General features: G+C 34.7%; 1 protein-coding gene and 1 pseudogene across 1 annotated transcript; both read left to right on the forward strand.

Annotated features, from left to right (window-relative positions):
- Positions 1–2,486: 2,486 nt before the first annotated feature.
- Positions 2,487–7,965, forward strand: LOC106355777 (annotated as a pseudogene).
- Positions 7,966–11,087: 3,122 nt separating this feature from the next.
- On the forward strand, positions 11,088–11,901 carry LOC125575336. The gene is made up of 2 exons (XM_048748969.1): positions 11,088–11,551; positions 11,622–11,901. Exons 1-2 carry the CDS (start codon positions 11,088–11,090, stop codon positions 11,899–11,901), a joined length of 744 nt encoding a protein of 247 aa, XP_048604926.1.
- Positions 11,902–12,186: the final 285 nt, after the last annotated feature.

Here is a 12,186-nt window from a genome sequence, read left to right on the forward strand (position 1 = left end):
CCATTTGCAGGCAGTCCGACTCGAAATGCATAGTATCATGCCTCATATGGAGAGAAGTTCGCATAGCCCAAAGTAGTGAATTTATCTCCACGTGCAGGGGAGTGAGGACTTGTTTCCCCCCAGAGAACCAGAAATCATAGACCCGTCTTCCAGCTCCATAACGAAACCACCTCCAAAAGTAGACTGGTTGGTTGCCCAAGATGCATCCACTTGACATCTGGATTTATGCAACCTATTCATCTCCTCCTGGTCATCTGAATGTGATCACTCCTTTGCATTTCCTATCGTCATCACTTGTTGCGCCACCAGCCACTCCCACTCCTCGCATTCTTGAGTAGCCTTTTGAAGTGAGTCCATAGGTGATACCTAAACTCCATTCAACAGTTTGTCATTCTTTGCTTTCCATAAGAACCACATGATCCATGGGAATTTGGCTAGTCGTTGCATCAATATACTTTTTGTTGGGGCTCTGAACAAAAAGAAATCAAAATTTTCATAAACTGATGTACTCGGGAATTGTCCCTCGATGGTAGATCCGATAAAGCCCATGTCTGGAGTGCTGGAGGGTATTCAAAGAGAAGATGATTTATGTATATTGAAATGGATAAATAAGCAAGAAAATGTATGATTGCGTACAAAAAAACAGAAAAAAAAACATTCCTATGTTATGGATGATTGGGATAAGAAAAAACATTCCTATGTTGAAATAATGAATAAATAAAGCACAAAAGCTGCAGTCAACAAAGAAAACACAAGTTCAATATGGATGTACTTGGAGGGGGTGGTGATAATTAACGCGTACTTTCTGATTGATTGATGATCAAATAATATTGGGATAGATATGTGATCAAATGATCTTTGGACAGCATAACCACAATATCCCAACCAAATTTGTATTGAGTAATTCAATATCTTCAATGCATCCTTGTAAACCTCTACGGCTTTACTATTTGTCATCAATGGTTTCTCTTTATTCGCATAGGTGATCCAATATGTAGAATTCCATGGGAAAAGAAGTTATTTTCATTCTTGTCAACAACGTTGTTAAACGATGATGTGTGAATTTCTAGCTTGTGTGTGTTAAAAATAATGTGTTGTTTCTGCTATTTGTTCCATTGTATGTATATGTGTATGTTTAAGAGTAGTTTAATGAATTTATTCCCTTAGTTGTGATTTTGGTTCATCATATTTAGTTTAGTTTGTACTAATTTAACTCATTTTCTTATTATAGGGTTTGTGTGCCAAAGATATTATTCTCGGGCTCTATTCATATCTTCTTCCGTTTGTTTTTCATGTCATTAGATTGGTCCAAGTTTCATTATTCTTGGATTTAGAAATTCAATTGAATTTGAAGGAATTAAAGTTTCTGTTTAAACTTTTATTATTTAAAACTTTTATGTTATTAGATTAAGTATTTGTAATAATTCTTCTGAAATCTATTATCTATAATAATAAAATAGACTTTAGTGTATCCTTATTGTGCCACATCAGCATCAGAGCATGGGGCAAATTTTGCCACATGTCACTCTATTTTAACGATCTAAAAATTCTCTCTCGGACATTTGTTTATTGGACTTTCCTACTCATTTCAAATGGAAACCCAATTTTTTTTAGAGTAAGAGTCATTATCGAAGACATAGTAGCTGCTGAATAAAATAGGAGTGTCTCTTCGGTGATCCTCCGATCAACGCATGTGTAACAGCTTCATTTTTCGTGGATCTTCTACATTAATCCAATCATTTATGTTGTTTCCACCACTTCTCCTACTCTCTCGAAAGGTAACCGATTAAAGCTCTGACTATAAATGTTTGCTTCGTAGCTCTTACCGGGGAGGATCGAACAGTCCTTCTTAGTGTTCTTAGGTCAGTTTTACTAGGACGAAGCGGAGATTTTGGGTTTACTTTAGGCATTTGTTTTAGCTACCAATTAGACTAAGATGATTCATAGAACTGGACTTCGCTTTGAGGATTATCTCTTCATCTTTACTTTGAATGTTATTTCACTTTTGAAAGTTTTTGTAAACTATAGTAGCGGTTCTTGCTTTTACTGATTCGATGTCACTAAAATGATTTAGAACAACAGACTTTGGTTTGAGGATTGTCTCTGTAACTCGAGATTGTTATTATGTCTGTTTGTGCTGATTTTGTATCTTTTTGCTGAACAAGTTGTAGTATTTGGCCTGGCTACGCTCGGCTGTCCTTGAGAACTTGAGTCTCACTGTCATGAAGCGAGGTTCTCAGAGAGACTCAGGCGAGTCAATCTTCCACCTAGATGAAATGTAACTTCTCTTTTCATTTGTGATCTTTGATTTTGATTCCTCAGTTAACAGTAAGACTTCACTCGGTCGTACGAGTATAATTGATATTGATGATTTTATGTTTTACTAAATGATGAATCACATACATCGATATGAGATTGTGAATGGTGTATTTGAATTTCAAGGTGTACCTGAAGAAGTAAAAACAAAACAAAAGGATCGGATAAAGATGTCGAAGGTGTGTGTTAGCTTCCAATGATGTTGAAATCATGTTTCAACTGATATGACCGTCTCTTTTTATTTTCTGCAGAGAAAGGAGTACTGGATTCCTGGCTACTTCCATTGAATAACAAAGAAATTTCAGATAAGGATCTTCGTTTTCAGGATACTCTTCTTTTGTTTATATGAAAAGTGGATTGTCTTAATCTTGATGTTTTTTTGTTCTCATTATTTTATATAACTGAGCGAGATGAAGGTGCTCTTAAGTGATTCTTAAGGATATCAAATGGAACAGGATTGAAGAACCAAAAGGGTTCAAGACTGACTTTATCTTTGATCAGAGCCCTTACTTCAAGAACACAATCTTGACCAAGACATATCACATGATTGATGAAGATGAGCATATCCTTGAAAAGGCCATTCAGTATGATATCTAGCTCTTATCTTCTGTTTGATGTTTTTTTCGCAAGACAAAGAAGTCTTGTCTTATTGATCGTTAACAATTGTCTTGGATGGAGATTAAGTGGTATCCTAGAAAATATTTGACTCAGCAGATCCTTAGAAAAAGCCAATGAAGGGATCCAAAACAAAAAGCCGATCATTTAGACTAAAGATTCTGAGAGTTTCTGCAAATTCTTCATTCCACCTAAAGTTCCGGAGGAAGACAATGATCCTGATGATGAATAGGTATCTCCATCCCCAAAAGCAATTTAATATTTGATTTAGTACTTCAGTGCGTTAATTGCTAACCTGATAATTTCTTATTGTACAAGCTGGAGAGCTCCATGGAGCACGACTATGACACATGGTCTGTACCTTCTTTTTCATCTTCAGTTCTCTTAGCTTTTTTTTTTATCAACAGTTCTCTTTTCTTTTTAGTTCAGGTCTAGGATCTAAATCTGTCAACTGTTTATTCTGTAGATCAACCATTAAAGAGAAAATCATCTAGAATGGTGTGTCATGGTTCACTGGTGAAGTTGTTGAAGCAGATGACCTTGAGATGGACGACGATGATGATGAGATTGATGTTGATGATGATGAGACGGGGAGGGGAGGAAGATGAGGTGGAGGACAAGGACGATGATGAAGAGGATGGGCAAGGAAAGAATAGTAGAAAAATGTACTGTGTGGTTAAAACGGTTTTTTCATAAAACTCAAACTCAAACGATTGATATTGGTCCCTTTGTTTTATTGCAATCATCTGTTGGGCAGAAGGTTTTAACATCACTCAGTCTAGAACTTATGTTCTATTTCTTCTTAATTATTTAAAGCTGTTTATAACATGAGGTTCTTTTATCTCTAACAAAAGTCTGGAAGTAATCAACTTGCGGAAGGTCAACAAAGTGAGAGGCCACTGAAGTGTAAGCAGGAGTGAAAAAGAGTCAGGTCATTGTGTTTTTAAGTTACTGAGTCATGGTCTGGTTTAATATGATATACAAGTTTTGAAGGGTGGTTTGCAAATAATTGGTTATCTGGTTGGTTTGTGTCTGATTTTTAATTTGTAATGTATTATAGTATTTGTCGTTTTGTTCACAGTTAATATTTGGAGTTTCTACCATTTTTAGCCTTCGTCTGCCTAGGTAAATATATTCTTAAGGGTTCTTTCAGTTTGTTTAGGAAAAAAGTACTTATGTGTTCATCTAACAATTCAGGATCCAAAACCAGTAACCTCAATTGAATGTTTTAAAGACTTTTTATATTTATGATAAATCACATAAATTTCACTAATCTCAACTTTTTAATTTATATAATGCATGCATCATATTTAGACACCAACTAATTTGAAAATTTTGGAAATCACAGTGATGTTCAAGAAAAGGTTTTCAGAAAAAAAAAAGGAAAGAACATAAACAATGGTGTACTAATTTATTTAGTTTTACTCTATTTTTTATTTTAAAAATATTTTTCTTTCAGAATATAAAAATAACTCTTTCAACAAGACAAAAGTTTAATTAATAAAATAAAAAAATCTTAAGACACTGAAAGTTCAAAATCATATATGTCAAAAATAAAATTAATAAATCGTAATCTCTAATATATAAAAGGGATTCATTTGAAAGTATCTTAAGCTATAAGTAACAATAAGAGATTTAACACCACCAATAAAATATGTCAAATAAATAACATAATTTTCTGTACTATTAAGTTAAATTAAAAATGATTTGTAGAAAGTAAGTAATTTTCATCCAGTGTAAAAATTAAGTTCAAATGTATAGTATAATTTTAATTTAGTAAAAAATTTAGTTAATAAAATAATTTAATTTAAAGTCAATATGATAAATAGAAAAAATAACGAATAAAAAGAGAGAAGTTGATTTATAATATCGTTTTCCACGTTTTATTGATAAGATGTCTCTTTGTTGGTAAGTCTAAACTCACTATATGCAAGAGTATATCAAACAAAAAAAACCACCAATTAAACACTTTATCATCTCTAATTAGCTGTGGAAGGTTTCTATCTCAATATCATGCACTTATATGGCGTAACCATGTTATGCAAAAGAGATAAAAATCTTGGAAATATATGTTTGGACAAACTTCAATGAAGACAAAACCACATATAATCAATGCATGTTAGGAACATATCAAAACATATTTCCACAAAATATAAGTCATACAACTCTTATGCTACGTACATAACAACACTCACGACAATAAAAGCGGCAATATTAATGTGTAATTCCAACAACATAAATTTGTGTATTTCATAAAACTCCTTTTCTTAAGTTTTGATTTAAATAGCACAACTGTTAGTCCGCCTGTTTTCGTTTACAAATAAAACAATTTATATCTGTATGTTTTATATATTAAAAAAATTACAGACGATATTATCACAAAATACAATTATTATTTAACAAATAACACATAAATTATCGATCCAAATGATTGCCAAATTTCACACTCGACCAAAGTCATTTTTCTACTTTTCCGAAACAGTTTACCACTGCGTACAAAAGGCAAAAACCATCAGATTAAGTACTATCAAACTAAACAAAAAAAAACTCACTCCCATTTTAGGGCAACAAATACCAAACTTAAATATACAATGGCAATACACCCGCCCAGCCACTAGTTATAAAGTATAGTTTCCTTCTCTCCCAGGGGGTCCACGTCGGATTGCAGGTCATCAATTCCGGTGACATCGTGACGACACGTGGCATACTCATTTACAAATCGAAAGCTTTTGTGTTTTGTTTCTGGGCTTTCCCGAGTATTAGGTTATAGACAATGAGTTAATTATGTTTGGGACAAAATCCAGACAAGATAGACCCATAACACTTTAATCTTCTTCCGACACAATTTTAGGATTCATGGACTCTAAGACTCGGATTCTGTCTGCCAACAATGGCGGTTTTGAGATTGCCCAAGACTCGATGATTCGTTGTTAATCCTCCTGTGGATACGGCGGACGCGGTGGTTACGGTGGCGGCGGTAGAGGAAACCAAGGTATGGGATTTAGATTGTTCTAGATCTGAAAGGATACATCTTTATGATTCTTTAGATCTCTAGCTTGGTTTCTTCTGTTGAATCATTACTTTCTTTAAATTTGCTAATGATTTGATTCGATTCAGGCGGTGGTGGTTATCAAGGAGGTGATCGCGGTGTAAGAGTAGGTGGCGGCGGTGGCGGGAGAGGTGGTGGTGGCAGAGATGGTGGCGGCTGAGATGGTGATTGGCGTTGCCCTACCCCAAGGTAATTACTTCTTTAGTCTTTTAATCCATTCTTTCTGCCTGTGTAATGATTGAAATTGGATTCTCTGTGGAATAGTATGTTTTGGAGTTGTTTAACGTTAAACTGTTTTGTATATATAGTTGTGGGAACGTGAACTTTGCATGGAGAGTTGAATGTAACAAGTGTGGGGCACCTACTCCTTCTAGCACTGGTGACCGAGGAGGTGGCCGAGGTGCCAGCGATCTTGGTGGTGGTCGTGATAGTAGTCATGATAGTGGTAGGAGCTATGAGAGTAGTAGATATGATGGTGGCAGTAGGAGCGTTGGTGGTGGTGGTGGTGGTGGCTCTTATGGTAGTGATAGTAGGGGTAATGGTTCTTATGGTCAGGGTTCTCCACCTCCTTTGGCGGCTATTCCATCCTATGATGGTTCTGGCAGTTACCCTCCGCCCATGGGGTATGGAATGGAAGCAGTTCCCTGCCTTCAAGCTATGCTGGTGGTCCCCCTTCTTATGGTGGTCCCACAGGGGGTTATGGCGGTGATGCACCGGGCACTGGTGGTCGGGGTGGTAGAGGTGGTAGTTACGATGGTGATAGTGCTCCTCGACGCCAGGAACCTAGCTATGGAGATGCACCTGCTGAAAAAGTCAAGCAGTGCGACAAGAATTGTGATAATGCCATAATATTTATCAATAATTTACCTCCAGATGTGACAACCGATGAACTCAAGGATCTCTTTGGAGGCATTGGTCAAGTAATTACACTGGTCTTTTTTACTTCTTTTGTGTCTTTACATCTGGGAATAAGTTTTACCTTGGAGTAGATTCATCTTTCTGTATTTGTTTATTGGTTTGCTGATGGGGAGTGCACTTTTTGTTGAATCTATAATAGGTTGGAAGAATCAAGCAGAAGAGGGGTTACAAAGATCAGCGGCCCTATAACATCAAGATTTACACTGTTGAGATGGGAAAGAACAAAGGTGACGCCTGCCTAGCTTATGAACAAAGCACACTCGGCAGGCGGCTTTTTCAACAGTATGACATTCACAGAAATGCTTTTATCAGTAAGAAACTCTTCTCCCTTAACCAATTTAAAATTATGATTTTACCGTGATAGAGTTAGTTGTTAGCTACTCTTTTCTGATGCGAGGATTGGGAGGAATCCTTGCTTTAAGCTGATAATATGATTGCAACAATGTGTATGTAATATGTACACTGTGTAGTTAGTAATCTGTATGTATATAATAGGTGTATGTAGTATGTACACTGTGTAGTTAGTAATCTGTATGTATATAATAGGTGTATGTAAGATGATTAGAAGAAAGTAGAGCATATCCAATTAGTCACTGACTATGTCAATAGTGTTAAAGCATGAGAATAAAACTATTTTGGAGCTCCTTATGATAAGAATCAGGCTAAGCTTGAAGTAAAGATTGAAGGAGTTTTGTTTCTTTTTCGATGACCTCTTAACTTTTCTCTTTCCAGAAAATAAAAATAAGTTCTACAAGAATGCCAAGTATGTGAGCAAGTTTACAAAGTCAACGAAGCACACAACTTTTGTGAGAAGGATAAGATGAAGCTGCACACCTTTTATGCAGAGGATCAGAATAAACAACTTTCGTGTAGTTTATCCTAAAAAAACATGAAAAGGCACTCAAGCATACCGTGGACTTTATAATTCACATGTGCATTTACATTTTATCTCTTTTCATTCTCCCTAAAAGATCAAGAGCAAACCAAAACATAGCCTTTTCTCTAATTTGGCTACGTAAAAACTTAATGTTAACAACAGTTTTCTGATTAATCTAACTCTTAGACTAGATTACTCTTTTTGTCGATTTCAAAAATTTTATTATGTTTTTTCTCTATTCTCCAAAAATGTTGAGAGCACTGCAAATCTAACACTTAGCAGTTGTAAAGGAGAGTCGTCCTATTTATATTTGATATCGTGACAACACTTATATGTAACGACGTAGTATTAAACCGACAGCTATGCACACTAAGATACAGAACGTACCCGGCATATATATGGCCAAATACTTCTTTAACGTTATAAACATCCAACTTGAATAGAAAACACTTAGCTCAAGATTTGTATTTTATAAAATTTGTAAACCATTTTTAATTTAAACTAGCTTCTGCTAACAAATTCATGTGAAATCACAAGATGCATCATGTATGGTTATTCGATTATTTCTTACAAACTTCGAGATCTAAGATTAATATATATTGTACATATTAAATAGGATAATACTCTCTGTCTTTTATTGTAAGTAGTTTAAATAAAATTTGTTTGTTTCAAAATATAAGTAACTTTCATAATTTTAAGTAACTTTTACCTTTACTGGGTATAGTATGACCAATCAAATAATATATACTTATTTATAATTGATTTAACTACACCTAATTTAAATATCAAATGCTACTTTTAGAAAAATTAATATTTTTTTTTATTATTTGTGCATTCATCTAAAACTGCCTACATAAAAAGACAGAGGGAATAGTAATCACTGTGTTGTTAAAATATGTGAAGAATATACAAATGTAGGATTATATTGACACTATGTTAAATGTGTTTTTATAATTTCTAAAATGAATAGTAAAATACATAAATAAAATTGTTGTAAAAAATTATAAATCACAATGCTACTTTTAGTTAAAATAAATCAAAAATTTAAAATAAATTTGTACTAATAATTTATTTACGGTTTACCCTAGTCTTATAAATTCTAGTGTTATTCAATTTAGTGATTTCCTAATTCCATTAAATATTTGTGTTATTTAATTTTTGGTGGATCTTGTGGTAATTGTATTTGAAAGGAATTTAATGGAAAATTTACTAAAAATGTATAGAACCAATTCTTTGTCTTTGGGTTGGGATTTTAAGATAAGTTTTATATCGCTTATCTATCATATATATAAGTCAAGATTTTTATTGATCATTATAATATATGAGATTTGAAATTTTAATTTTCATTATAAATTTTAAAATATGTTATCATCTTGACAAAGATATAAATATATTATTTGTCGTAATTTATATTCCTATAAAACTGCCTTATAATTAATTAAATTACTATTATTAAGTGTTTTAAAAATCGTTCTACACGCATAATCAAGCACATACAAGTTCTAGGTGCCCAATTAATCAATAATATTTTATAAAGCACTTATTTATCGCCTAACAATTTCTTGAACATTGATTTTCATTAATCAAGTTTTTTTTCTTAAATGATTTTCTTTAATTATATGAAATAAAATGATTTAAGTTTTTGTAACTTTCACTAGTCAAATTTTTATTCAATTTTTTTCCTTGTGTAAAAGTTCATAGAATTTAAAGGAATTAATATCTATCAAATTTATTTAGATTCTCTTAAAATCCAGAACAACATAATTAGACAAATGCATTAAATTTTTTATCAAATCTTTTAAAATACTTTGAAAGCTATTGTTTATATCTTCAATTGAATTATTCTATGATCAATTAAATTCTTGTATTCAATACTACATCCCCAATTGGACGAGTGTTATAAATCAAGTGATGAATGTCCATAACCGGCCCGGTCCATAACCGGCCCAAACCCTAAAAGAAAGAGACATAGTCGAAACCCTAGAGAGAGGAGAGAGAGGCGGCCACATGCCTTAGAGGAGAGAGAGAGGCGGCCACAAGCTTTAGAGAAAAGAAAATCCTATTTCATTTTCCTTGTATATGTAATCTTTCCATTTATGTATTTAGTAGTTATCCTAAATCTAGTTGGATTAGGATTTGTACTCTTTCCTTTTATCTCTATCTTGTAAACCTTATATAAGGGATGTCTTATTCATTAATGAAACATATAGAATTTCCATTCTTTTACAACACGTTTTCAGCACGATTTTTCTCTGCAATCTAAGCTAAAATCGCCAATCCCTTAAACCTAACCTAGCCGGCGACTTTAACTTAATCCCGACGAACCCTAATTCGTCCTAGCTCGCGTTCCAGCTCGTCAGGAACCGATCAGCTCCATCCCTAAGGTGTTCCTGATCCTAGACGACCTCAGCTTCCGTTCACATCACAGCCAGCTCGTGTTCCCGATCAACCAGCTCGCAATCCCGATCAGCCGCTTGCAAACCCGATAGGAAGCAGACGCGTCCCGTCCCGTTCAGCTCGCATCCGACGACAGCCAGCTCGCGTCCGTCCGTGTGCAGCTCAAGGTTCATCCGTTCTCTTTGGTGGTCCGGTTTCAACCCTACAAACAAAGGTATACCGATTAATATAAGAACATAATGATCAAACCCTAAAACCCTAATCCATTATTATGGAAATCCAATGTTCTTGATAAACCCTAAAAATTGGTATAACCTAAAACTGATCATCTTATAATCACTAGATTGAAATCGATTCCATTAGAACATGTTGATTGATTGTTCTAATCTGAATTATGAAAACCCTAAATCTTGGAATCGAAAACCCTAAAACCATAAAGCTTGAAGTCGATTTTAAATTGTTCTTGCTTGATTGAATGATTGATGATCTGAGTTTTAAGATTAATAGATTGATTGAATCTCGAAACTAAAATCTTAAGGCCTTGAAACCTTGATCTCATATTGCTAAAATCGAATTCTAGTATTGCTTAAATCAAAACTCTAATTTTCATAATAAGAAACCGATTGATTAGGGTTGTTTGCATAAATATATAAAACTGAATATGAATTTCATTCGTCTTGTTTTAAAATATCGACCAGCATGACATATAGATCGTATAAACTTGAATAGTTTGCATCATATAATTGTATGGCCGTGCGGCCTAATATAGAATCTATGATTGATCGCACCATGGTCGTTTTAGATTGTTTGAAAACATGATTGTATAAGACTTGCTTGTGGCCGAGATTATTGATTGTCTTGCGGCCACATGATCACATTGTGAAACCCTAAATTTCGAATGATAATGTGATTCAGATGTCGAAAATCTCAACCCTAGACTATGCTGCCCTTAATCTCTCCAGAGACAACTATTTGCAATGGGCACTTGACACAAAGATTAACTCGAGGTCAAAGGAACTCGGTGATGCTATCATCGAGGGCAACAATGAGACTGATAAGAATCGGTATAGGGCTATAAGTATTATACGCCACCATCTCATTGAGGGTCTAAAAGATCAGTACCTCACCATGGAGAATCCACTAGACCTTTGGACCGCTTTACAGCGACGATATGATCACCAGAAAACGGTGCTATTACCAAAGGCTAAACATGAGTGGAAGAATCTCAGATTTATGGACTATAAGCATGTGGATGAATACAATTCAGTATTGTTTAAGATAGTCTCAATGATGAGACTTTGTGGTGAGGAAGTAACCGAGAAAGAGTTGCTTGATAAAACATTCTCCACGTTCAATTGGACGAACGTGTTGCTGCAACAGTAGTATAGAGAGAGAGGCTTCGCCTCATACACTGATCTGAAACCACAATAACCGTGGTCGTGGTTCCAGCTATGGTCGTGGCCGAGGCAGTTATGGCCATGGTCGAGGCGGCATATCCAAACCGTCTAACTCGACCAAATCAGCTTGTCACAGATGCGCGATGAGTAACCATTGGGCCAAGAATTGTAGAACCCCTAAACATCTATGTGAGCTCTATCAAGAGAGCCTTAAGAACAAGAACCCAGAAGCCCATATGGTTCATGATACCGGGTATGATGCTGGTGATGATTCCGACCTTGAAAAGGACGACCTCTTGGATTTTGAGACTTCTGATTGTCTCAAAGACTAAAATCGACATCTTGTCATATTGTTTTATGAAATGCTTTGAGTTCATTGCTATTATATCTTGCATGATTTTGCTTGATAATGTGAATGATTTTATTGATAAAGAAATTGCCTAAAGGCATTATAGTACGAGTATAGTAGCCTAGTAAGAAATCTATGGCCAAGGCATTGCCTAAAGGGCATTATATACACCCAAGAATGTATGACCCATTGAGTTAATATGGTTTCCAAATAGAAACAATGGGCAAAAGGAAACAAGTTCCTTCAGATTTAAGAAAGAAAGAAAACG

Source organism: Brassica napus, chromosome C2 (genome assembly GCF_020379485.1).
Source record: "Brassica napus cultivar Da-Ae chromosome C2, Da-Ae, whole genome shotgun sequence".
Lineage (NCBI taxonomy): Eukaryota > Viridiplantae > Streptophyta > Magnoliopsida > Brassicales > Brassicaceae > Brassica > Brassica napus.